The 27,960-nt window shown below is 41.7% G+C and overlaps 3 protein-coding genes across 3 annotated transcripts in view; 1 reads left to right on the top strand and 2 right to left on the bottom strand.

The window, feature by feature from the left end:
- The window catches only part of si:ch73-60h1.1 (calcium/calmodulin-dependent protein kinase type IV), a 40,956-nt gene extending 33,177 nt beyond the window's left edge, over positions 1 to 7,779 (bottom strand). The window contains exons 1-2 of the mRNA XM_036140797.1: positions 7,017 to 7,779; positions 1,181 to 1,259 (exon numbers count right to left, since the gene is read on the bottom strand). Of these exons, the coding sequence (XP_035996690.1) occupies positions 1,181 to 1,259; positions 7,017 to 7,123 (186 nt within the window). The 5' untranslated portion in view covers positions 7,124 to 7,779. The remainder of the gene's footprint in view (positions 1 to 1,180; positions 1,260 to 7,016) is intronic.
- Positions 7,780 to 13,828: 6,049 nt separating this feature from the next.
- fam174c (family with sequence similarity 174 member C) lies at positions 13,829 to 18,728 on the top strand. The gene is made up of 3 exons (XM_012882679.3): positions 13,829 to 14,335; positions 17,138 to 17,260; positions 18,089 to 18,728. Exons 1-3 carry the CDS (start codon positions 14,022 to 14,024, stop codon positions 18,090 to 18,092), a joined length of 441 nt encoding a protein of 146 aa, XP_012738133.2. The 5' UTR covers positions 13,829 to 14,021; the 3' UTR covers positions 18,093 to 18,728.
- A 6,809-nt stretch (positions 18,729 to 25,537) lies between these two features.
- On the bottom strand, positions 25,538 to 27,600 carry LOC110366608 (T-cell acute lymphocytic leukemia protein 1 homolog). Its single transcript, XM_036140737.1, has 3 exons — positions 27,204 to 27,600; positions 26,899 to 26,987; positions 25,538 to 26,052 (listed from the first exon to the last, which is right to left on the bottom strand). Exons 1-3 carry the CDS (start codon positions 27,263 to 27,265, stop codon positions 25,685 to 25,687), a joined length of 519 nt encoding a protein of 172 aa, XP_035996630.1. The 5' UTR covers positions 27,266 to 27,600; the 3' UTR covers positions 25,538 to 25,684.
- Positions 27,601 to 27,960: the final 360 nt, after the last annotated feature.

The raw sequence follows: 27,960 nt of genomic DNA, 5'->3' as shown, positions 1-27,960 counted from the left end.
AACCAGTCCACATGCTGAGGTGAGAAAAGCACATGCGTGGCATAGCGTGAGGTTATGTGACGCCATTATTGACTCATTACTGCGACATTTGACTCACAGCTGCATTCGATCTGTTGCAGTGGCACTTATGTGAGGTAGACATGCCTCCCAATGCCCCTAAAACAAATGGCTGACTGGCAATAGTCTGACAAAAGGTATTAAAAACACATTTTGACTGGACAGAGTGTGTTTCTGAGGCAATAGGTGACGAAAATGTTGCTAAAATGAATCTCTTCAGCTGATTCACCCAAAGAAGCTTTGTCTAAATATACCAGAAGTTAAATTACTAAAACTAGTGTTTGCACACATAAGCTGCATTACTTGTGTGATGTGTTGTTAGAATATGACAGAAAAACTTGTGTGTTTTCATCCCTGTGGTTCAGTCCTGTTATCTTCTCCAGGAGAAATTATCTTTACTTTCAGCAGTCGGCTCCTGGCCGTGTGCTTAGGCAGCATTTTCAGACCGCGGTGGATATTTCACACAATCTCTGCGTCGCAAACAGCCATGGTCTTTGAGAATGAGACCCGTTTAAACGGGTTTGAGTACATTCTGGTGGATTTTACCCTAAATCTCTCCCAGCACAGAGAAACGCTGTTCACTGGTCGGAGCTATTGCAGGAGCAGTTCTTTGTGTTTGACTCTGGGTTTTACACAGTTTTTTACGTTATTCTAGCACATGTCACATTGTTGATGATGCAACCTAAAAAAAAAATCAGGTGAAATGCTGGATTTCTCCAACAGGCTGACTGGAACATGCTGTTTTTCTGGATTTAGAAACAACTGACAGCAGATCATTTCTTGAAGGAGTGGCCTGTTGTGTACGTAGAGAAATCTTTCAAGCAGAAAATCTCTGGACTTTAAGAAAGAAGCCATTAAAAAAGACAGAAAATGTAAGTGTGAGACCAGACTAAAGCAATAGATCTCTGCTGGAGGTAAGGTCTTCACCCTTTTTAATCTGCACAGGTTTTTACACAACAGAAACAAGACGCCACTAATCATCAGCCAGAAGAATAACCTCATCACGACTACAAGAGCTTCCAAGCTCCAACTCCTGGCATGCCCAGCATTATTTCCATCACCTGGACATGGTCCTAATGCTCTGGGCCATCTTTGCAGGGCGCTGTTGCCTTTGACAACTCACCGTTTTCTTGAGGACTTTGACTGCGAAGGGCTTCTGGGTCTGTTTCTCCTCACAGCGGTACACAATGGACGTCGCTCCTCTGAAAACACAGAAACAACCGTCAGTACTCAATGTCTCTGAGCAGTTTTTCATTGAATCCTAACTCTGCACCAGGTATCAGGACCTCTTTATCGGTCTTGGTACCTTGTGCAGAGTTAGGAAAAACATAATTTTAAGTTTTCTGTCACATAGAAGTACTCCTTCAGGAAAGCACCCAGAGTTGCTGTGCTTTCTGTGTCTCTGCTCTGTCTTCTCTAACATAGAAAGTACTCCTGGGTCAATGTGAGCTTCTGAGCTTTCTGTGTCTCTGCTCTGTCTTCTCTAAGCCCCAGTGGGTGGAGGCAGATGAGCGTTCACACTGAGCCTGGTTCTGGCTCTGCTGGAGGTTCTCCTCCCTGTTAAAGGGGAGTTTTCCTCTCCACTGTCGCTTCATGCATGCTCAGTATGAGGGATTGCTGCAAAGCCATCAACAATGCAGACGACTGTCCACTGTGGCTCTACGCTCTTTCAGGAGGAGTGAATGCTGCTTGGAGAGACTTGATGCAACCTGCTGGGTTTCCTTAGAGAGGAAACTTTCTCACCAACCTGGAGGATCTGATGGAGTCTGACTTTGGAAAGAGCCTTGAGATGACATGTTGTGAATTGGAGCTATTTAAATAAAACTGAATTGAACTTAATTGAATTTAACAAAATGGCAACTTTTTTCATGCAAAATTAAGGAGACCATGATCAGCTACTGCAAAACAAACTCCAGATTTAATCCATTTGTTGCCTTTCCCCGCTTTTCAGTCCACTGTCGCCGCATGCATGCTCAGTATGAGGGATTGCTGCAAAGTCACTGCCACAATGCAGGCGTCAACGACTCACTGCAATCTGCTGAGTCTCCTTAGACAGAAAAACTGGTTGAGCAAACTGCCTGGAAAATTTGACTGAACTGACTCAGTAAAGCGCCTTGAGATGACGTGTTGTGAATTAGCGCAATATAAATAAACTGGGGTCTGTACATTAGAGCAGTGGGTAGCGCTGTTGCCATGCAGCAAGAAAGTCCTGGGTTCAAGTCCTTCCCATAACCTGGGTCTTTCTGCATGGAGTTTGCATGTTCTCCCTGTGCATGCGTGGGTTCTCTCCAGGTACTCCAGCTTCCTCCACAGTCCAAAAACATGACTGTTAGGTTAATTGGTCTCTCTAAATTGTCCTTAAATGTGAGTGTGTGAGAATGGTTGTCTGTCTCTGTGTTGCCCTGCGATAGACCGGCGACCTGTCCAGGGTGCACACCGCCTCTCGCCCGGTGAACGCTGGAGATACCAGCAACCCCCGCTACCCCAACAGGGATAGAGATGGTAGAAAATGGATAAATAAACTAACTTTGTCTCATTTTGTTCAACCTGAGCCTTCTTCAACAGGAACTGAAACTCTGGGGTCAAATTTCTTTGGCTGATTTTATTACTCGTTACAAAAGAATCTTGCAACATTGTTAGTAATTAATTATTTTAAACATTGTGACGCTGTTTTTTTAGAACGTCTTGCCTTGTTGTTCGGTATCCGTTTTTTTTTTTTTATATGTCCTAACAGGAGAACTGGTGTCCCGATGAGGCTACCTGGATAAATGAAGGTTTAAATAACGTCTTCCTTATGAGGAGAAAATCAATCCGACCTTTGTTGTTTTTTTTCCACCATTTCATGACAACTCAGGTTTAAACTCTGATTTATCAGTGGTAGTTTGGAGGTTGGTTGGGGGGGGAGGTGTTTGCATGTATGTGTGCGCTTCAGGGCGGCGGGGTGGTGGTCTGCTTTTCTGCAGGGACAGATGGAGAAAACAGATCCATCCGAGAAGCAATCACACGCTCGCATCCAGGCCCCTGGTTGTTCTCCATGGTAACGGGACACCGCGAAGCAGAGCTGGTGGCGGCGGACTGCGTGTCAGCATCCACTGCCGGCGCTGGTTCGCCGTTTCATGCTCACAGAGACGCAAACAAACAACAAACACAGACAGGATGTGTGCACACGGCCCACTGCACCCAATCATGGCGTGAAAACACACAGAAGCAGGAAAAAAACAACAACAAAGCGGAGAGGGGAGGTCTCTGTCACAGACGCGTCGTCTCTCGGCTCTGCTTTGTGTTTGCACCGATGACACAACAAGCAAATAAACACAAGACAGCCGCCGTCAGGCCGCGTAGAGGGGACTGGACACAGGTAAACAGGATGAAAGGTACATCCATCCAACAAATGATTTCAGGCGCTAATGCTTCCTTTGAGCCGTTTTGCCCCACAGTGACATGAGCTGCAATGATCTTTGAAAAACAAGAACTGGGTTCACAATTTACAGCAAATTTTTACTAAAAACTATAGCCTTAAATACAGTTGTTATACAAGTATTTACATACAAGGTGTAAAAACACACTTCCTGCCATTTAATAAAACTAAACCTTTCCTGTTTTGGGTTCTTAGGGATTAACGAAATAACTTCTATTTATTGAATGCCAGAATAATGAGAGACATGTCTCTGTCTTTAAGTTAAACCAATTTGCATTGTTTGTTGTTATTTCATCTCTTATCTTTTTGTTTTCTGTAATTTCTCCCTTCATAGAAGGTACACCTGGTCTGGCGTTCTGTTAGCTGTGGCATCATCCAGGGGAGGCAGATCATCCACTATTACCATCTAACATAGTATGTTCCTAACAGAGCACTTCGCTCTCAGACTGCAGGTCTGCTGGTGGTTCCTAGAGTCTCTAAAAGTAGAATGGGAGGCAGATCCTTTAGCTATCAGGCTCCTCTCCTGTGGAACCAACTCCCAGTTTTGGTCCGTGAGGCAGACACCCCGTCTACTTTTAAGACTAATCTTAAAACTTTCCTTTGTGACAAAGCTTCTGGTCAGAGTGGCTCATGTTACCCTGAGCTATCTCTATAGTTATGCTGCTATAGGCTTAGGCTGCTGGAGGACATCAGGGTCTATTTCTCTCACTCTGCTGAGTTCTCCTACTGCTCTCCAGTTTGCATTGTTGTTATTTCAGGTTTTAACTTTTTGTTTTCTGTCATTTTCCTCTTCATAGAAGGTACACCTGGTCTGGTGTTCTGTTAGCTGTGACATCATCAGGAGAGGTAGATCATCCTCTATTACCATCTAACATAGAAAGTATTCCTGGGTCAATGTGAGCTTCTGTGCTTTCTGTGTCTCTGCTCTGTCTTCTCTAACATAGAAAGTACTCCTGGGTCAATGTGAGCTTCTGTGCTTTCTGTGTCTCTGCTCTGTCTTCTCTAAGCCCCAGTGGGTCGAGGCAGATGAGCGTTCACACTGAGCCTGGTTCTGGTTCTGCTGGAGGTTCTCCTCCCTGTTAAAGGGGAGTTTTCCTCTCCACTGTCGCTTCATGCATGCTCAGTATGAGGGATTGCTGCAAAGCCATCAACAATGCAGACGACTGTCCACTGTGGCTCTACGCTCTTTCAGGAGGAGTGAATGCTGCTTGGAGAGACTTGATGCAACCTGCTGGGTTTCCTTAGAGAGGAAACTTTCTCACCAACCTGGAGGATTTGATGGAAGCTGACTTTGGAAAGAGCCTTGAGATGACATGTTTCATTAAATTGGCGCTATATATAAATGAAATTGAATTGAATTAGTGGGTAAATGCACACTCAAACTCCTTTATTCTCTGGAGACATGTCCTGTGGTGTGATGAAACAAGAACTGAAGTTTTGGGTCATTATTTGGAGGAAACAATGGGGGGAAGCTGGTAAACATGAGAACATCGTCCAAACTGTGAAGTACGGAAGTGGCAGCATTATGTTGTGTAGATGTTTAGCTGCAGGAGGGACCGGTGCACTTCCCAAAATAGATGGCATTACGAGAAAAGAACATAAATACTGAATGAACGTCTGTAGACATCAGTCAGGAGGCTAAAAGCTGGGGATAAAAATGTCTTTAAATTCACGGCGACCGTCAGTATGACACCCAACTAGTGACAAAGTGGCTTAAACAGAACAAAGTCAATGTTCTGGATCGTCACAAAGCCCTGAATTGGAAACTTTGTGTGCAGAGGTGAAAAGTTGTGTGTGAGCGAAGCGGCCAGACCCAGTGACGCCGGTTCTGTCTGGAGGGATTCTGTTACGAGAAGCTTGAGGAGGGAAACTTAAAATGTTTACCCAAGTCATACAGTCTGACTGACAATTTCTCCAGATACTGGGGAAAAACTCCTTAAACTTCTCAGTATTCTGGCATTTGGCCAACAGAAATGATGTGTGTTTTATAGAGTTCAACCCATGGTTTCTGATCTATACACATAATGGCCCACAAATCTGTGGGTAAATATTCCTTGACAAGCTGCACTTCGACCATGAGCATTTTGGACTCGTCAACAACCTGTTGGCTCAATTTAGGCTGAACATTAAATCATCCTGACGGAGGTATAAGATTGTTTTTTTTCTGCGGGAACACTGAACTGAGTCCTTCAATCACATACCGATCAACAACCGAATGTTACTACTGGTGAAACAGACGAAGAAGATGACAGGAAGTAGCAGCAGGATGATGGCACGGCATGTTTGGATTCAAGACCGCGTGTTTTTTACATTTAGTTCATGACAGGGGTATTACCAACATACCAACGTATAAATGTGTATGTATATAACAGATCTGTGATGAATTTAGGTGCTAAGCCATTCAGGGATTTATAGACTAACAGACGGATTTTAAAGTCTATTCAGAATCACAAATACTTTAATACTATTAATTAATATTGTCAGAGATCCAGGGAGCCAGTGGACGGGCTTCATGACCGGTTCCATGTTCTCTACTTTCTTAGTCTTAGTTACACAAATACACTATATATAGTTTATTTGTGTAACTAAATAAACTATACATCACAGACTTGTTATCAGGACATCAACCCTCCAGACCACTCAGGTCTTCTGGCTCCAGCCTGCTCTGCAGAACCAGAACCAGAACCAGACATGGAGAAGCAACATTTAGTTCCTATGCTCCACTTATCTGGAACAAACTCCCAGAAAACTGTAAAAGTGCTGAAAGCCTGAGTTCCTTTAAATCAAGATTAAAAACACATTTGTTTAGGATTATCTTTGACTGTTCTAGTTAAACTGTTTTACTGAAACATCATTAGTTCAACTTTGTAGTCCAACGTATTTTAATGTTTGCTTTTAGTTTCTATTTTTCCATGTTCTATTCTGTTCCTACATTTTATTCCAACTTGCTTTTATTCTGTTTTCTTTTCCTATATTTTAAACACACATATATTTTCGTGTAAATCCTTGCGTTGTCTTTTTACTGAAATGTGCTATACAAATAAAGTTGTTATCTATCTATCTATCTATCTATCTATCTATCTATCTATCTATCTATCTATCTATCTATCTATCTATCTATCTATCTATCTATCTATCTATCTATCTATCTATCTATCTATCTATCTATCTATCTATCTATCTATCTATTAATTCAAATTTTTACTAAAATATAAGAAACTATGAAGATCAGCGCCACTAATAAGCAGCTGGTTCCGCCTGAGAAGCGCTCCATCAGAACCTCCTTCCTGCATGTTTACGTCATTAATTCATTAAGAAGCTGTTTTGCGTATCTGTGCTGCAGACAGGAAGGAGTTCTGGTTGTTCTGGTTGTTCTGGTTCCGGACCCTGCAGAGTAGCCCAGTACCATCACAGGCTGGATTAAGAGGCGCTGCCGCGTTAATCCCGACTGAGGCGCGTCACATGGACCCACATGTGGCCAACTTTGGCCCAACAACCCGTCCCTTTCCCACTTCCAGCCCCGAACAAGCGCGGCCCAGACCTGCCCAGCTCGGAGCCCAGAGTGTAGAGGTCCTCCACGGTCCCGTCCCGCCGCGACCCGTCCACCCAGAACTCCACCGGCTCCGAACCTGGCCGGGAGGTCGGCATGGTGCCAGCAGGGCTCCCCGAATCCAGCGCCGACGGGACCAAGTCCAACGATAGAGCAGAATCGGGAGCCGCCCGGAGCGGGTCGGAACCAGGAGCAGCCTAATCCAGAGCAGATCTCAGATTTAAATCCAGCTCGGTAAAAACCCAGATTAGCGCGTCAGAGGGGGTTGGTTCATGATCCTGATGGGTTTTAATCCAGACCAGCAGGGGGGAGGGAGGAGGGGGATCCGCCTGCTCCCTCAAACTCGGAACCAGGACCGTTTAGTCCGTCTGCGACAACACATCAAAGGAGGAAACACCGAACCGAGCCGGTCCAAATCCGCCTCTCCTCACGGTAACCAGGACCGCGATCCGGACGCGCCAAACCCAGATGTGTCGCGGCTCCCTGCGGGCCTCCGAACCCGTCAGATGTCGGAACCGCTCAGTCCATCATCCTCCTCCCGGGGATGTTTGTCTATCCTCGCCGGCAGAGACGGCTGGTCCGTCCGTCCGGAGCGCAGCGGCTTCCCGGCGCAGACCCAGCACCGCAGGGCGATGACAGCACCGGAGGACGGCTGCGTTCCCACCGGCAGACGCGCAGCCAAAACCTGGTTCGGCTCTGGTTTGTGGGTTTTGCTCCTCAGGACCGCTCCAGATGTCCGCTGGATCTGCTGGGAGAGAGGATGCTGCTGCCGTCCGCATCCTCCGCGACCAATCAGAGCCCTGCACGCCCGCCTGGCCGCGCTCCCATTGGACCGCCGCTCTGCCACGCAGGGAAGCTCTCTGTCAACAGCCTAAATAAGGAAATAACCCAAATACATAAATGTACATTAGCGTGACATCTGGAGGCTTTGATCCTCTGGGAATCATACCAGCAACCCTCACGTTGTCACGTGTTCACTGCATCACATCATCACTGAGCTGAAAACTCAGTCTCCGCTGCTTCATTTCGCATAATTTATTATTTATTATGCTTATTATTTATTTTTGTTGATGTTTATTATTTAAAATATTTACCGTCAACGATCTATATAATTGTATTTATATAACCGGACAAACTTGTGCCTAAAAAACATCTGAATTACTTTATGAAAAACTCCACATTTATCATAAATCACATTATGAAATATGTCCTCTTACCTGTTAATTAAGATATGTGGTGTTTGTTTTTTGTTCTTTTGTTTTTTTGTAATTTAAAACCAAAATATGGCAAATAAAAAAAAAACGATTTAACCATTTATAAATTCAAACTTTTTTTTTTTTTTTTTTGCTTATAGATGGATGGTTATGTGGTGTAATTGTGTGTAGTTAGTATCCTACCAGCATTAGAGAGCAGTCTGAATGACTGCACTGGTGTAGATGAGCTTGTTACAAACAAAATACAGCAATGGAGAGTTTTACCTTTTAAAAAAAATATCAAGTACAATCATGGCCAGTTCCAGCGAAAAGTGCTACTCACAAAAACAAATATATTATTAATTTTGCACTAGATAGTTCTTTACTTTCTCTCTTTTTTCTATAGTAAAGCATGATCTATGTTGTTCATATCTGCTGACTTTATTCCCAGCTTTACCCACTAGCAGCTCATTTCCTACCTTTTACGTATCATTTGCAGTCACTGCTCCTATTCTGTATTTCTTTTGTTGTTTATTTCCTGTGGAAGGTACTCCAGTGCCTCTGTGTGTATTTGTTTGTGTCTTCTTGTTGCTCTCTCATCATCTTGTGGGGCCTGGTCCCCCGTGGCTTGGTCAGGGCCACCGCTAGGGGGCGGAGCACCCCTGCTGCCTCGGGTCCCTGGGGCCCATGGCTGCCGGCGGAGTCCACGGGTTCATCCCCGCAGCTCCCGGGGGCTTCGGCATTGTGGCTGTTGGGGGGTTTCCTTGTGTGGAGGGGGCAGATTTCCTGGATTGGTCCCTCTTGGGCTCCTTTACTCTGGGGGTCCCTTTGGGTATCTGGGGTTCTGGTTCCCCGGGCGTCTGCCTCGGTGCTCTGGGGGTTTTTGGCTCGTCACAACCACTATTGAGCATTTTTCTCATAGATAAACCTCACAGACACAAGTTCACTCTCACAAACACCTACAGGTGGATCCAGATACTTACTCACTTCTATACAGAAAACTCCTGTTATTATCTTCAGCTGTCACTTTATACATGTCATATTAATTAATACTGTATATTCTTCAGTGATGGTATCAAGGTGTTGGCTGTTTGTATCTTTAATACTTTATTGGCTAGTTCTGATGTTCTTTTTACATCTCTCTTTGCAGGTTTAGAAGCAGACTGAAGATGTATCATTCTCTCCCTTTCCTCTCCTCTTTTTTTCACCTTGTCTCCTTTTTTTCTCTTCTCTTTCAGAGTCCATATAGCATGAAATATTCCCTGCATAAATTATAATAAAGCTACTTGTATATATAAATCAAGTGGAGCACTGCAGCGAAAGCAGTAAGGCTCCACTTGTGAAGGTAAAATCTGTTGGGCTCTTTTTGGCATTAAGACAACAATTTTTTATTGCCACATTGCCAGATAGGATACAAAAAAGAAAAAAAAGAAAAGAAATACAGCAGCAGAAGACACTTTTATTTAGACAAATGTTTACTTAAATGTACATATTTTTGGATGTTATCCTTTTAAGCTGTTCTTGTGATATTTCTATTTGGTATTTATTACACTCTGTTAAGCACTTTGTGATTTTTATCTATGAAAGGAGCTATATAAATAAAGTTTACTTACTTACTCCAACAGAGCCGGGGGAATCTGTGCTGGCCCTGAAAAATGGTCCTGAAACACTAAAAATTGAGCGGCCAATACAAACCACTTTTTAAAAAATTGTTTAAAGAGTTATGCCTTTACGTTGAGGTGAGTTACACTTCACAGAGTCGCTTGGCTCTACTGTCTTAAAGGACAGTTATTTAAAATACCTAAATATAAAAAAATAAACCTCAAATTATATAAAATTACAAAACAAAATATTTGATTAACTAGCAATTACCTCTAGGTTATTTCAACATTGTTCTTTTAGTAGGAGGAGCGCCTGGCCCGGTGTCTCCGTGTTTCTTTCTTTCACTGAGCCATTAACGGAGCTATTTATGCCCTTACCTTTTATGTTTTCATAAAAGAAAGTACATCTGACCCACAGCTGCTGTGTTTAGTTATATCCTGTTTCTGGGTGGACACATTTACAGAGCATTTGATGTCATTACTTTTATGTATTTTCTTTTTTTCTGCATTACAGACAGTAGTCTTGACCCAGTAGGTCTGCATTTCAAGTGTTCTCTCAACCTCCAGCCAGTTGAGCCAGATGATCGCCAGTACTGAGCCTGGTTCTGCTGGACAATGGTTGCTGTTAAAAGGGAGTGGTTCCTCTCCACGGTCGCCACATGCTTGCTCAGGACACAAATGCCAGGCTGAACTCAAATACATGCCTCTTTGTCACCTGAAATGATGTGATAGTATGGATCTTAGTATTTAGTGTTATAATGCTGACTGAACTGGACTGTTTGGTTGGATCTGATTCTGACTAAACAACCGGGTCATATTATAATGACTGAGACTGATCTGAAAAGACTGTGGAATAAACTGGATTCTGTATAATCAGATAGAAATCACATGTCTTTGTCTCGTGAAGCACGCTGACATCTCATTTGTCAGGAAGTGGAGCTTGATGGATCTGGACTGTTAAAATAAAAACATTAGATCTCAAATAAACAACCTTACAGATAAAAGTCCTCTTTGTCAACAACAGTGAATCTGGAGCTGAGCGTATAAAAATTCCCGGGTGAGCGCCGGTGGTCTGGACAGCAGGTGAGGTTATCATCAGTGATGTCAGCCCTCCAGATGTGAGCGCGCTCAGTAGCTGTCAGGTAAACAGCTGCTGAACAGCGGCAGGATTAAAGCAGACACTTACATCAGGTGGACTTTGAAGCTTATTCTGGTCCACCCTTGGATCGCACACACTGGCGTCACCATGAGAACCGGGAGAGAACAGATAACGCTGCTGCTCGTCGTTAGCCAGATGTCTTCTCCCGCACAGGAACCATCAGCGCTGGGACAACAAGGGGGTGTGAAACTCCTGATGACAGCGCTGTCATTGGTCAAGACTGTGGAGATGAAGGTGGACCTCCCCTCGCCATCCTCAGCAGCACCGTGTCTGCTCTATATCCCTTCCAGTTCCTAGGAACCAGCCTTCCTCCGGGCCTCAGAGGATCCTCACACACACACACCATTCATACGAAGGCCCAGAGAAGACGGTGCCTCCTTATAAATTTAAGACATTCACTCTTCTACGGGAGCTGCTGGTCATCTTCTCCATGGCCGTTATTCGGTCTGTCCTGAGTTCGTCGGTCACTGTGTTGTTCGGCTCATCCGTGAAACAGAACGGGTCCAAAAACGGCAACAAACAGTCAGGTGTGCAGAGCGGATCATTGGGACCGACCAGACTTGTACAGGTCTGGGATCAGGAAAAGGGCAGCTAACATTTCTGCAGAACCCACACATCCTGCACACAAACCGACCTTTACCTCCAGGGCGGCGCTACAGAGCAATGTTAGCTAAAACCAGCTGCTACAGAGACAGGTTCTGGTTAGAGGACCCAGATCGGAACAATGGCGCCACCAAGGGGTGACCAGGGGCGTCCCCCCACTCACCAGTGTAAACTGTAGTAGCATCGGTTTAGCATTTCATCCCATCATGCACAGACAGCAAGGCAGCCGCTCTTCTTGACCTTCTATCGCGCTTTTATTTGTATCTGCCAGTATCTACTTTCCCATAGTAATTGTTTTGTTTTTCAATAAATAAATAAATGTACACCTTATTCCTAATATAATAACACAATAACAATGAATTGTTGTCACTGTACTGTTATTGGTCGATGCACATTAGATCATAGATTGAATTTGACTTTGGAAAGAGCCTTGAGATGACATGTGTCATGAATTGCCGCTATATAAATAAAATTGAATTGAATTGAACTGAATTGAATAGATCATTAGTAACAGTAAAAACCAAACAATAAACCAAAAGATGTTAGTAGGCGTTTAATTAAGTCTTTAAGATAGTTTTCTACAGGCAGCTTTACTACAACAGTAGAATAAAATTCTGAAATTATGGCTTTTAGTTTCAGTGCCACCCTAAGAGTTTAAGTGGGCCCCATCTTTTTTGTACATATTTACAAAAAAGTATGACTTTTTTGTTTTTTTTTTTTACATTTCTACTATAGAAATGTAGTTTCCAGCTGTAGTTTCTGGTTGTGGCCTTTACACACCAGGATTTCCCTGGACCCCTGAACGCTTTTACCGCACAATGGACTGCAGGTTAAAGCTGTGAAATCCTTCAGTGTCACATCAAAAAAATGGCTTTAGACAGGCCTGATGAGTTTTTCCTTTGAAACAAGCCTAAGCTCATTTAATCAGTGGTTAAATAAATGGTTTCGAAAAATCCAAATTGCTGAACAAAACCGCATCTAATATTGTCGAGTTCGAAGAAAACTTAGAAATCAAATGAAATTGTTATCTTCAATTTTGATCCTTTTAAAACAGCAAAGACTAAGACAAAATGGATGTTACCAGCAAATTCAACCTAGGTTGGTTTCAGTTTCAGAACATATGGAGACGATTCACGTTTGACCCTCCACACTCTCCAGCACAGCACACATTTTTACTGGTCTTTCTGCGTTTGTTTCGGTGATGATCGGCTGGCGCTTCTTTTCATATTGAATCTTTTATTTGATTGACAGTAATATTTGTGTTCATAAATGTACATTTTGTAAAAACAAACCCTGAATTTGCATATTTTTGAGGCTGATTTGCTATTCTAAATTGGTACTGAACCTGTTACAAACAGATTTATTTATTTACCTATTTATTTAATTTGCCTTTTGTGCCACTACATTATTCAAATGCCCTTATCTTGCGTATTTTTTTGTCCATGGTCATGCATTCATTCATTCATTTGTTCCTTCATTAATTCGTTCATTCATTCATTCATTCATTTGTTTGTTCATTCGTTCATTCATTTGTGCGTTCATTCATTCACTCGTTCATTTGTTCGTTTATTTATTCATTCGTTCATTTGTTCGTTCATTCATTCGTTCGTTCATATATTCATTCGTCCATTCATTCATTTGTTTGTTCATTCGTTCATTCATTTGTGTGTTCATTTGTTCGTTCATTCATTCATTCGTTCGTTCGTTCGTTCATTTGTTCGTTTATTCATTCATTCGTTCATTTGTTCGTTCATTCATTCGTTTGTTCGTTCATTTGTTTGTTCATTTGTTCCTTTATTCATTTGTTCGTTCATTCATTCGTTTGTTCATTCATTCGTTTGTTCATTCATTTGTTTGTTTATTCATTCATTCGTTCATTTGTTTGTTCGTTCATTCATTCGTTTGTTTATTAATTCATTCATTCGTTAATTTGTTTGTTTATTAATTCATTCATTAATTCATTCGTTCATTCATTCATTTGTTCATTCATTCATTTGTTTGTTTGTTCATTCATTCATTTGTTTGTTTATTCATTCATTCGTTCATTTGTTTGTTCGTTCATTCATTAGTTTGTTTATTAATTAATTTATTCATTCATTTGTTTGTTAATTAATTCATTCATTTGTTCATTCATTCGTTCATTCATTCATTCGTTGCTCTTATTGCAATTTCTGTCATTTGTTGACCAAATTCGATCCGAAACTTCCGAGCCACCGTGAACGCAGCATCCTCCACGTTGTCGCTGACGTCACGCGTACGGGGTGCGTGAACTTCCTGGTTGGGATTTTACTTCCAACTGTCAACAGAAGCTGCGACGGAGCTCGACTAGAGCGACGTGTATGAGTGAAACTTCGGTTCCGGTCCCGGTTCCAAAGCTCCGATCCGCTGCCCCCCCTCCCCCTCCTCTCCGTCCAGCGTTGAACTCCTCTCGGATGTGAAGATGGCCGTTTGGAGGGTTCTGTCGGTCTCCGTCGTCTACGCATGTTGGCTGATCCTGACCGCCGCCGATGACCTGCCCCCCGCCACCAACGGCACCGGGAGCGGAGCGGCGCCCAAGACCGGCGTGACGAGCCCCAGCCGGGCGAACACCCCGCTCAGCGGCGCCACCACCAACTCCAGCCGGGGGAACAGCACGCACCGCGGCGTCGGCACCAACGGGCTCGGCGTGGACAGCTCCATGATCCAGAGGGCCCTGTACGTCCTCATCGGCATCACCATCATCGGGGTGCTGTACTTCCTGATCCGGGCTGTGCGGTGAGATCCACGGACACGAGTTCACGGGACGGGCGGGCTTCAGAGCAAGTTCGGCTTTTTGTGACTAAACTTCCTGCTTTTGTTCAAAAAGCTGCTTATAACCGGCCAGATTAGTATTAATCTGATGCATAAAAGTTAGTTTAAGGGTTTTGTTGGTTCTAAAACATATTTAAAACCCACATCAAATGTCCTAAAAGGGGAGAAAAAATATCAAACACATTATCGGTGTGAGAATCAAAATAACCAGTTTCAGTAATCTGGAGCTCCCAGGTGTGTTTACATCAGTGCCCGGATGGAAATGGCGCAGACTGTTGCTGTCCGTCGTTCTCCTGGATATCTGGAGTCATTTATACGTGGGAAACCTTCAGGACAGCCGCCAACCATCCTGGCAGCCTTTCAGCACATTTACCCCAGACAGCGTTGGGCTCAGAGACCAGAGAAAACAACCCAGGAGAAGCTGTTAAGCTGCGCCTAAAGCACATGTTGCACAACTCAAGGCCCGCGGGCCGCACCCGGCCCGTCAAGGCAATTTGTCCGGCCCTCCAGAGCCGAAAAAAGGCGTATCATGTTATAAAGTAGAGGCATGTATCCTTTTAAATGGTATAAAGTGGCTAAAACTATGCCTCCTGTAGTGAATGTTGTTGTTTTTTTAAACTGTAGTAACAACATCCTGCCACTAGATGTCAGATTTTCCCACAACACATTAAAACAACCCAGAAATGTCCACAAAAGTGATGCAGAATGATGAGTTTAAAGTGAAGATAAACTGTTTAAATTGGGACTACGGTGCTACTTTTATGCTACTGTGCATTTCTTTTACATTTTTATGTCAACTGGAGTTAAATTATGAAACCAAAAGTATAATTTATACACGTGCAACCGGCCCTTTTTAATGACTTCATGACGAGAAGATGGCCCAATATGGAAATGAGTTTGACACGCCTGGTCTAAAGGAGCTAAGGAGGTTCTGGAGAAGTGTCGGTGGGCCAGAGGAGACCTAACGGGTCGGGTCAAACACCAGCGGTCCAGCACGGTGGTGGAAGGATGATGCTGTGGGATGGTTTAGCAGACAAAGTCTCTGAGTTGACCCTGACCTCAGAGTCAGACGTGGGGCTCATGTTTGCTCGAACTGAGACGTTTAAAAGGAATAAAAAGTTCTTCCACTATAATGCGAGCGACTATGAAAGCAGCTACAGAGTCACTGGCGCTAAAAGAAGTCCTAGCTGCTGAATCACTGCGTTTTTATTTTTCCTGTCGGCCTAATCTACGTTTGACGGTGGGATCTGATGCTGGGTTTCTGTAAACTGGAGGTTCGATTTAAGCCGGGCCAGAAAAAAAATAGATTTTTACTGTGTCCCAACTGTAAAAAAAAAAAAAAAGCTCAGAACTGAAAGAAAATGTTGAGAAGTGCTATACAAGGACAACAGTTGCTGGTTTAAATCTGTCGTTGGGTGTTTCTAGGAGTATCATCCGGTGTGGAGTGATGCAAGCCGAGCTGACGGAGGCGCAGAGATTGGAGGGAATGTGTTTATTGGATCTCGGAGCCTGGATGAGTCGATCTGTGGGTCGTTCTGCTGATTACTCACAGCTCACGTCCTGCTCTCTGCGTCAGCGGCTGCTTCCTGCTGCCCTCGGTTCTCCCTCGTTTGCCTCGTGTGTTTTCTTCTCTTCCTCCTTCAGCTGAGCTCCTCTCGCTCCGTCTGCGTTCTCTGTCCAGAACCCAGAAGCTCTGAGCTGCAATTAAGCTGCTTTACGTGAAACCTACAGAACTTTACGTCGTTTTTATATGAAGTCCAGAACGTTCTGCCACCTCCAGGTGAAACTTCCGCTCCTTTTCCTGTCAGATAACCGGAAGAAAATCCACCGGAGACCAGATCTGTCCCCTGATCCCAGAAAAATCCGTCCAATCGGGTCAGGACGTCAGGGACAGTGACTCCGCCCCACTGGTCAAATTTGTCCCTGGTTCTCACTGATGCCTTAATGCACTTCAAATATAGGAGAACGTCGTATACCATGTTGTTTATTTAGGGATGCAACTTTTACGTTTAGGCTGCGAGAGAGAGCGCGACTTTCAGCAGAGAACGGGAAGGCAGGAAATATCATAGCAAAGTTGGTCTATTTTTTTATTTTTTTTTTATTTTCAGATTTTGGTCCTGGGTAATATTGATCGACATCGATAATTATCAACAAATTAATTAAAAGCGTATAATTTAAGTGCAGCCCTGAGCATTTTATGCTGTTGCTTAGCGACCCATTTTTAGATAAAGAACTCACAAACACTTGAATTCAAACTCAACCCTTTATTCAACCAACTTTTTACCAAAACTGTAAGTTTAGAACATTTAAAAAGAACACATGCTCTCTGGACTCTTTGAAGGGGGCGGAGCTTAGTTCCTGTGTCTGCGTTGTGATTGGCTGGGAGGATGTAATGATGTAATATCAACCTAGAGGAAGAAAAACTGTTATTCTTTTTAACTTTTTATTGACTTTTTTTCTATCATCAATATACCTCTATCGATTGATATATATTATTATTGAATTATTGTCAAGCCCTAATTAAAATACAGGTAAATAAAAGTCTCCAGGAATGTGGATTAAAGGTGATTCTCCAGATCTAGAAGGCTTAGAACCACCCAGACTCCTGCTGCAGAACATCCACCCAGCAGATTTAGACGCCTGAGTTATATAAACAGTTCTGTGATCATAGAACGCCTGTTTTTATTTCCTTCTTTTATCCGTCTGCTCAGCAGCAACATGTTTTTTTTTTTTTTTTATCCTTTAACTGGTTTTCCTTCCCTTCAGGCTGAAGAAGCCCGCCCAGAGGAAGAAGTACGGCCTGCTGTCCAACTACGACGACTCGGTGGAGATGGACGCGGTGGAGAGCGAAGACGACGACACGCTGTACGAAGCCCGCAGCCTGCGCAGGTCAGAGGTCACCGCGCGGCACAACGTTTCTGATTAAAGTTAGCTGCAGCGCGTTTGTTCTACAACTGAGAGTTCAGCGGTCGCTTCGAGGCTGAAACTTTATTTTCGTACTTCTTTTCATTTTTCGTACATTTTCTTGATCCGTAGGATTAGAAACATTGATGCTATTTTTTTGATCCGTTTAGGTCTAATTTATTTTAATTAGAAGGATTAGGGTGACTCTTACACAACATCTGCTAGAGAGGGATCAGTTTACTTATTTTAGGAATTTAAGAAGGGGAAAAAACTAACTGAAAAGTATATTTTTAACTATATGTATATAAATATATAATATATATATAGATATATAATAATAAATATATATATATATATATATATATATATATATATATATATATATATATATATTACAACTTTTTACGTTAATATATATCTAGATATCTATAATCTTTTCTCATTCTCTCTCTCTACTATTCTCTCTCCTCTCTTATATTCTCTATATTAAACTTTTTAAGTTTAGTGTAAAAAATGTGTTGTTCTGCAACTTTGAAAGAAACCAAAATAAATTCTAATATGTTGAATAACGTTACTTGATAGACACACAAAAAAACTAAATTAAAAAACTTAGACTTTAAATAATTTTTTTTAAAAAGGATGGTTAAACGTGTGTGTGTGTATATATATATATATATATATATATATATATATATATATATAAACTCTGGTCAAAACGAGCCTCTGAGCTGACAGGCCGTGTCAACATGGAGGAATGTCGTCCATGGAGGCTGAACTTTGTCCTGCAGCTGATCGGTCTTATCTGTTGTCCAGATGAGTCCCGCTGCGCCGGGTCCGACGGATCTGACCCGCTGCCCCATGGTCAGCTCGTATTGATCCGGGACGAACTGCAAGAGGACGAGGCGGACCAAACAGTCGCTGACGACAAAAAGCCAAAAACTTCCAGCTGCTCGGAGAAGCGGTGCAGGATAATCGATGTTTTCTAAATGTGGTGTCGGATGGTAGAAACGCTGCTTTCAGGAAGCAGATGGGACGCTTTGATGGATCCCCCTGAGGCCAAAGGTTTCTCCTCTTCCCATAATTTCCATTAAGATTATTTCAGTCTGTAAGAGTTTCCTGTGTTTTTTTTTGTTTTGTTTTTTTTGTTTTGTTTTTCCCTCCTGGATATTTTTGGTTTGGTTTTGTGCTTTGAACTTCTGAGAAGCTGAGTGCTGGGCAGACAGCCCACCAGCAGGGGGCAGCAGTGATTGGTCAGGATCTGTCCTGCTGGCATCCTGCTCTCATAACACAGTGTTGGAAAACCTCTTTGGTATTTATGCTGATTTTCTGACATGAGGATGAGAATAAAACTTTGTACAAATGTTGATTTCTAATGACTTTTTCAGGCTTTGTGATGTTGCCTCGAACAGCAACGTGATTGCAATCTAATTTTGAATAAAATTTTAAAAATCAGCACCTCTTCTTTGAGCTGATATGTTTTTACTCTTACTGTTGTTACCAGTGGGCACGTAATCAGATTATGTTGTCTTATTCCACCTAAATATGTGCTAATTTTATATTTATTACTAATAAACAAATATGTTAAAGCATAAAGCAAAACATTACAGGGTGCATGGCAAGAGTGAACATAATCTGTGTAATAAATGAGAAAAATAATGGACAACATATTTTTAAATTTAAAGTTAATTAAGATGAGAATGCAATATTGGCTTTAAAAACATATTTTAAAGAGCAATAAAAGATACCTATTGAACCTCCTACTAATGTATTATTTTGGAGAGAAAAAAACTGTATGCAAAAGCATTCTCAACATATATTTTTGGAAATTTTAGTCCTTATGACTAACAATGGTTTGTTTTTATTTTTTTGTTAAAAGTATCTTAAATTCTTTGGTAAAAATATTCTGTTGAAATCTTTACTCAACGATGTAATGGCAGGAGGCGTCCAGCAGATGGCGCTAGTCGCCCATATTTTACGTCAGTTTACTCATAACTGAAAACAGCAGCTAGATTTTAACAAAAATGAAATAAACTAATTCTTACAAGGTCTTACAATATTTATGTGGCATTAAATTGTGAAATTAAATTATACATTATAAATTATTGTAAAATGTAAAAGTTTAAGTATGTACAAATTGATAGATACAATGCATCTAATATTCTAGGAATTGATACTAAATCATTTTTAATTATGTTTTCATGTAATGTACTCTATTTTTAAATGTTTTTCTATATTAAATTGGTAAAATGTATTAAAATACTTTTAACTACAACAAATTAAAGAATTAAGTAATAACAAATATTACAATGACACAAGCATGACCAAATGTTTACACTTAAATTATACCAAAAATCAAAAATATATTTGTGAAAATTATACAATATTTCTAATAATAATATAAACAATTTATATATATATATATATATATATATATATATATATATATATATATATATATATATATATATATGTATATGTGTGTATATGTATGTATATATATATATATATATATATATATATATATATATATATATATATATATATGTATGTATGTATATATATATATATATATGTTATATAAAATTGTTATATATATATGTTATATAAAATTGTTATATATATATATTATATATATATTAGTTGCCCCTTCAGATAATTTTAAATCATTTCTGCTGAATTCAGTTAACTTTTTCTTTTCACTTTAAATTGGCTTAAAAAAATTGTACCACAAATTAAAGAATTCATAAATAAAAATTTGCAGACAAGGCCAAGTGTGTGATGCACCTAAAATAAATGATGTAGTAGATTATAGTGAATGTTAACATATTACTTAATGGTTGTAAAGGTGAGTTTCCCCTTCAGAAAATGTCAAGGTTTTCAAAAATATTTTTATTGTATTATGTAAAATTGCTTTTCTAATTTTCAGTTATTAGACTTAGATTCAATACAAATATTTTTTAACTGCACCAAATTAAAAAGTGCACAACAATATGCATGAATATGCAGTGATGCTCGTGTTTTGCACACTTTGTTGGAGTATAATCCTACATCAATGCTTCTGTCATTGAAATTTGTGGGCTTGTTGCTGAGCTCCACTCCTATAAATATGTATATTATATGTATATGTAATGTATATTTAGTCTGCAGATCCATAAACCTGGGAGACCTGAGGAAAGGTGATGGTCTCAACATGAACTCTCCTCATTCATCACCATGGCTGGATGCTGCTGTGTGAGAGGCAGCGCAGCCTTTTCCCACACCGCCACCGTAACTAGCCAATGATGAGTGGGCGTGGCGCTAATGGCTGATAAACATCTGAGCCGAGGCAGGGAGAGGAGACGATAACGAGAACGACTGGGCCCAGAGGAGCTGAGGGGCGTGGCTGGAGCCCGGGGCCCAGTGTGTGATGCTGGCTCGCCCTCCATTCCCAGCTCCATCCCATCAGACACAGCCTCCTCTTTATGTTCAGACGAGCAATCCAGGAGCAAGGCTGTAAAAAGTGGAAACTTAGGTGCCTACCTGCTGGAGAAAAAGTTATTTTTTCAGTTCGCTGAGGTTTGCAGTCAGCAGTTTCTGCACAGCAGAGACTGCTGGGCTTGGAGCTGCAGCCGACTGATTGGTTGACTCACGCTGGACCCTGCAAAGCATTGGTCTACAGAAATGTTTAAAACCAGCTGAAGCCATCAGCCGTCCACCGCCGTGCATGACCGTTGGGACGAGGCGTTGCTGCTGACCTGCCGTACGTTAAGGCCAAACGTGATCAGAACATCTTCCAGAAGGTTTTTGCTTTGCTCAGACGCAGCTTTGCAAATTCTCCTCCTCTCTGGAGCAGGAGTCTGCAACCTCTTCAGTTCAAAAAGACACTTTATGGCCCCTTGCTCCTAAAAACCGTGTAGAAAACCTGTCAAGCTGCAAAATAAGATGAATTTTAATGTTTGCTGTCATTTCAACACACATTCCTGTGAAGCTTGTCTGCATTTAGCCCATCCATGACACACGTGTAATGCTCTAACCACTCCCCCTATCAATATTTATTATATGCATATAATGTATTTATTATAAAAAAAGTAGCGAGTAAAATGCAATTTTTAGAAGAGCATGAATTCTTGACGTTTGCGAAGGAAAAAGACTTTTGCACAATAAGGCCAGCTGAGTGAGAACGTTCCATGAATATGGAAAACTGAGTAATATAGGTAGCCCACTTCAAAACATAAAGCACTTAGTTTAAACCAGGGGTCACCAACACGGGGCTCGTGGGCACCAAGTAGCCCCCGAGGATCACATGTGGGGCCCACGATCCTGTTCTAAAAACAGCCCAATCCACCAGTGAGCTGCATCTAAAACTTTATTTTATTCCGTTACTCTTCCGGTTTATTCACGTTTGCATTTATATTGATTTAAAAATGACAATATCTATAACGAAGCATGAAAAATTGTGTTTATTTCACATAAAGTTAAGATGAACTCTGACTCTTCTAGTTCAAAGGTCAGTTCTGGTAGCCCTTCATAAAACACAGCACCGATGAAGAAACTCTAGGTTTCATAAACGTTGCTGCACTGCAAAATGGAAACTAAAAGTAAGTAAAGTTTTCCTAAAATTAGAATATTTTCCCTAGATTTGAGCAGCTAAATAAGACTATTTGCCAATGGAATGAGTATTTTAACCCTAAAATAAGAAAATTATATAACCTGCACTTGAAATAAGATGATGGAGATGAATTGTTCCTATTTTAAGTGCAAACATCTTATTCCGTTGGCAAATAGTCTTATTTACCTGCTCAAATCAGGGAAAAATACACTCATTTCAAGAAAAGTTTATTTACTTTTAGTTTTTACGTTTTTGCAGTGTGACCCTGTGTTAAAGCTGAGGACCATTAAATTCTGTTTAAAGTGGCGCCACCGCTGTGGCTCACGGTCTTTTTATCTCTTTGAAAACTCTGCAGTTAGTTGAGTTGTTGTTGTTTTTAGACTATTTTCCGTTTTCCTAGTTGTTTACGGACGTGCATTACATTTGATTTATTGAAATGACGAGCGATTAAAGGTCTGAGCAACTCGTTACAACACCACATGATCCTTAATTAGAGCAAAGAAAGACTAAATCCGGTGTTTAAGGACTGAAAACTGATTTATTTATCTAATTACGTCTGATCGGTCTACGGCAGTCCAAGCAAAGCGGGGAAAGAAAAAAGCAAGTGTGAGCACAGAGAGCGAGGTGGGAACTGAAGACGAGCCAGCGTCACACCATCACTCTGTCAGCCCGCTGTAATTGAAACACGCCCCTCGGCTCCTCTGGGGCCCGTTGAGCCCTTATCGCCGCTGGCTGTCTGGCCCTCTGATTGGCTGAGATGTTTATCAGTCGTTAGCACCAGTCCCGCTATTCATTGCCTCGTTAAGTGAGAGACCTGATCCTGTTGACCCTCCTGATTGCCTGAGTTCCTCCTAAACAAGACCGTGGCAGATAAAGGGAAGGAAGAAGTGAGAGAAGTGAATAAAAGCATTCGTCATTTATGTTATTTTTTTATCCCGATGAGGCGAAGCTGAGTGAGGATAGACTGGTGCTTGGATGAGGATCTGTTAGCTGTGACATCATCAGGGGAGGCAGATCATCCACTATTACCATCTAACATAGAAAGTACTCCTGGGTCAATGTGAGCTTCTGTGCTTTCTGTGTCTCTGCTCTGTCTTCTCTACCATAGAAAGTACTCCTGGGTCAATGTGAGCTTCTGTGCTTTCTGTGTCTCTGCTCTGTCTTCTCTAACATAGAAAGTACTCCTGGGTCAATGTGAGCTTCTGTGCTTTCTGTGTCTCTGCTCTGTCTTCTCTAAGCCCCAGTGGGTGGAGGCAGATGAGCGTTCACACTGAGCCTGGTTCTGGTTCTGCTGGAGGTTCTCCTCCCTGTTAAAGGGGAGTTTTCCTCTCCACTGTCGCTTCATGCATGCTCAGTATGAGGGATTGCTGCAAAGCCATCAACAATGCAGACGACTGTCCACTGTGGCTCTACGCTCTTTCAGGAGGAGTGAATGCTGCTTGGAGAGACTTGATGCAACCTGCTGGGTTTCCTTAGAGAGGAAACTTTCTCACCAACCTGGAGGATCTGATGGAGTCTGACTTTGGAAAGAGCCTTGAGATGACGTGTTGTGAATTGAAGCTATATAAATAAAACCGAATTGAATTGAATCTTTGACCTTTTGCAGGTTAAAGAGACGTCTGCTCTCTTAATGAATTTAGCTGTAGGTTTTGTGCAGAAAGCTATAAGCGAAATGGAAAATACCTCCTTATACAGCCTCATGCATGCACACATGACACAGATGTGCTTTCCAGGAACTAACAGGACACTTTCTCACGGCTTGCAGGCTTTAATGTAACTTGTAGGTTACTTTTCAGAAGGTACAGACTCTCTTCCCACAGCTACTTTCAGGTTATTGTCAGTTAACTTCAGCTTCTTTAGGCCGTCACCCTAAAACCTGTAGGTCACTTTTCCAAAATCGTCTGTGTTGATTTCCAGAACTTCAGCTTACAGGACTTCTAACTCCATGCACACGATCCTGAAACACTCCTTCGTTGTCTCTCTGCACATTTACATCAAACAAATAATGTATTTTTTTGTGTGAACAAAACTTTAATAATCTGCATCAATTAGGAGTTGTAAAGAGTTACATTATGTAGAAGAAAAATCTTTAGTTTCTAAAATTCTGACTCTTCTGCTCAATAACAGACACATCACTGCAGTTTAAAAGCAATACATAATTTAGTGAATGTGATATCTGTAACATAATAATAGTTAATAATCCTACAGGAGCAACAATACCTATTTGTCCATGTTTTTACATTTATAAAAATAGGTTAAATCTGTAAATCCTCCATTTGTTTCATGATGAAAACAGATGTTTGCTGCTTTTAATTGATCACCTTGTTGGAGATATTTGTTCTCCACATGTTTTTTTACTACTTTGAACTTTTTTCTCGTACCACTTTATATTTTTTTGTTTGTCTAATTAATTATTTGCTGTGTTGTTTTTTCTATGCATAAGTAATCCAAGAAGAACTGTGGGTATTTAAGTGGATTAACCACCAACTGGTTGCAAACTGCAAAAAAGGAAGTGAAAGTAAGTCAAATTTCTTGAAATGAGTGCGTTTTTCCTTGATTTGAGCAGCTAAATCAGACTATTTGCCGATAGAATGAGTTTTATTACTGCACTTGAAATGAGATGCTAAAGATGGATTAATCTTATTTTAAGTGAGAGACTTGATGCAACCTGCTGGGTTTCCTTAGAGAGGAAACTTTCTGACCAATCTTTATAATCTGATTGAATTTGACTTTGTAAAGTGCCTTGAGATGATGTATCATGACCAGGTGTACCTTCTATGAAGAGAAAAATTATGAAACAACTGTTTCTGATGAACATTTATATTTCTGAGGAGGGGCCCGCTCCTGTTCGCAGGTTTGCTTTCATTCAGTCACCATGCAGGATTTTCAGGAAAGGCCCGTTTTTGGTCTTACTACACCAAAGGTCTCTGGCCCACGGTGCAGAAGTCACATTTGGCCCTGTGGGCCCTCCAGAGGGGCTCTGCGTGACTTTGGCCAAAAATGATCAAGACCTGAGAAATATTTTTGGCATTTTATTGTCTGTTTTTTTATGTTATATTTCCACAACAGAATGGTACTGATGGCACAAGGAATTATTTTATTTTCAGCTCCTTCGATCTCGTGCTAACTTAAAGTAAAATATTATAATTGATGAATATAAATCAGTTGAAGAGATGGTTTATCTTCAACCTACCAGATCAGACGCATTTACACGCTGGACTAAGTTGCGTTAAGTTATGTTGTGTTAAATTAGGGGTGTTGTGGCTTTAAAAGAACTAAAAGCAACATCTAATTTACTGGTTCTGGTCACTGGAGTGTTTCTTTAATCATCAGGAAACCATCACTTAGTGATCAGATTTTTATTTGTGTACAAACAGATTAAAAACATCAAATCTGTGTCATATATAAAAAGAAATCAGTGAATAACATGACAAAGAAAACATGTTTTATATATAAAACAAACTTTAAAAGCTCCTTTTAAAACGAAGGAAACAGAACCGTGCTCCAGGTTCTTCTGCTGGGCGGCAGAACTTTACATCCTGAATGAGGAAACACAAACTTTCTACGGAAACACAAAGATGGACGTGAATATCACACGGAGTCACCGTTTCTCTGAAACACAACACTGACGATCATCATCATCATCATCATCATCATCAACATCATCATCATCATTTTTTTTTTTTTGACATTAACGTCACAGAAACTCTGGTATTAACCCTCCAACCACAATAAAAGTCTTAAATGTAAAACACAAACAGCAGAACGCCGTAGAAGTGGCCCCCCACTGGGACGGCTCCTGGGTTCAGTCCCACCGCCGCTTAGCTGCACCTGGAGGGCAGGTAGAGGTGCGGCCGGCTCCGCTCCTCCGACAGACCGTCAGAATCTGCGTCCTCTGAGCTCTGAGTCCAGCTGCAGGCGGGTGAGAGCGGCCCCTGCGGTTCGTCGTCCCCCAGGCTCCCGGCTCGGCCCCCGGGGGCCATCTTGTGGTCCTGGTCGGTCAGGAGCCGGTCCAGGAAGGTGATGTACCGCAGGGCGTGGCGCAGGATCTCGTTCTTGCTCAGCTTCCTGTCGGGTGGGTGCGTGGGGACGAGGCTCCGCAGCTCGGCGAACGCCCCGTTGACGTTCTGCTGCCGCCAGCGTTCCCGGGTGTTGGTGAAGACCCGGTGGACGGGCCGGGGACGCGACCCTGGGGGACAGGAGAGGACGGGTCAGGGGGACGAGTCCAGAAAGGATCCGACATCCGTTTTAGAGCCACATGAAGAAGAAGTTACAATAGATTAAAGAAATACTTTTCCCTCATCAAGTAAAAGTCTTTCTCCAGACCAGAATACAGATGTTTCAACATGAAGCAGCAGGTGATTATCAACATAATAATAATACTAATAATAATACTACTACAACTAATATTATTAATAATAATAAGAAGAAGAATGAGAATAATCAGGGCCGGGTTATCCATAAGGGCCAGTGGGCCAGTGCCCAGGGGCACCAACCATGGAGGGGGGGGCACCACATGACACATGCTTTAAAAATATATTTTTCATAAATTGTTATATTTTTTACTTGAAATTGTTGAAAGACCATGCATTATTCGTTTTGTGAACACTGATGTCACAATAATAATAAATGATAAATAAATCAAGATTTTTTTTTATTTCAACATTTTAAAATGAGATATTTGAATATTGCTCACAGCTCATATGCCTACATGTAGTTGTTTAAGTTAGTAAATAGTAAATTACATTACAGAAATCCCCTTGATTATGTCTGATGTTTTTGACCGGAGGACAGCACGGGTAAGGGGGGGCTTTGATGTATAGTGCCCAGGGGCACCACATTGTCTTAATACGGGTCTGAGCATAATAATAATAATAATAATAATAATAATAATAATAATAATAATAATACAGAGAATGTCATAAATTCTGACATTTTCTTTCCCTTTATAAGATGTTTCTGAGGTTTGTTTGTTTTTTCCCAATTTAATTTTACATAAAATTAGGAATAAAACAAGCAGATTTATTTTTCTTACATGTCTGAGGCTTGGTGACCTCCCCATCTCTCTGGATCCTCTCATACGGACTTCCTCTCTGCTTCATCGGGATGCAGGACTCTGGATCACTGAATCACACAGAAACAGAAAATATTTTAATCCTCATGACAAAAAAAAAAATAGAGGGAAATTTATTTTTGGTAAAATTTAAAAAGTAATAAATAGCTTTTTTTTTTTTTTTTTTTTAGAAGGCGCACACGCCAGATAAAACCCAGGAACGACTGATTCTCCTGGATGGAGCGTGCGCGGTGACGTCATAATGAAACTGCGTGTTTTTCGCTCACCTGCGGAAGGCGCGCAGCTGATCTTGGATCTGGCGCAGTTGTTGCTCGGTGTCGCGCAGCATGGTTCGGTGGAGCGGTCCGGCGGGTCGGCAGCAGGTCCGGACTCTGGGTCCCTCTGAGCGCTCCCTGTCCCGCCGCCTGCTTTTCTAGCAGCCCACGAACCCCCCGCCGGCGCCGGGGGGCGTGGTGCCGCGTCGTTTCCACGCAGGTCATGACAGCCCCATTAGAGGACTGGCTGATCTCTGGCTCCCGGGAAGCGGCACCCCTGGGACCTGCAGGGCTGCAGGATCCCCCTCCCCCCTGCAGTAGTCGTGTTTTCCGCTTCTATCTCCCTTCTCCTCTGTCACGACCTCCTGCACGTCGTGTCCCCCTCCCCACGCTCTGCAGGGGTTCCCAGCTCACGCGTGTTTATCTGTTCAATAACAGCAGGAAATCATCAACTGCAAAATGAGAGAAGAAGACTTACATTTTGCCTTCTTGTGCATTTAATTACTGGCTTGTGTAAAATACCAAATTAAAACATATATTGTAAAAAAATAAATAAAAATAATACTTAATAACAAAATAACACTGATTTTGGCCAGAAAGTCCCAATATGCTTGCAGGAAAACGAAATTTAGCCAGGATGTGGAAAGCGAGATAACCTGAAACCAGCTGAACAGTGTCATCTAGGAAAGAAACTTTCATGTTTTAGAAAAGCAAGTCCCAGGAAAGTGACCTGCAACTAGTTACAGAAATAAAATAACCTCTAATTTAA

The sequence above is a fragment of the Fundulus heteroclitus genome, chromosome 9 (assembly GCF_011125445.2).
Source record: "Fundulus heteroclitus isolate FHET01 chromosome 9, MU-UCD_Fhet_4.1, whole genome shotgun sequence".
In the NCBI taxonomy this organism is placed as follows: domain Eukaryota; kingdom Metazoa; phylum Chordata; class Actinopteri; order Cyprinodontiformes; family Fundulidae; genus Fundulus; species Fundulus heteroclitus.
Note: the sequence above shows the minus strand (reverse complement) of the source record. Positions and strands in the feature narration are given on the sequence as shown.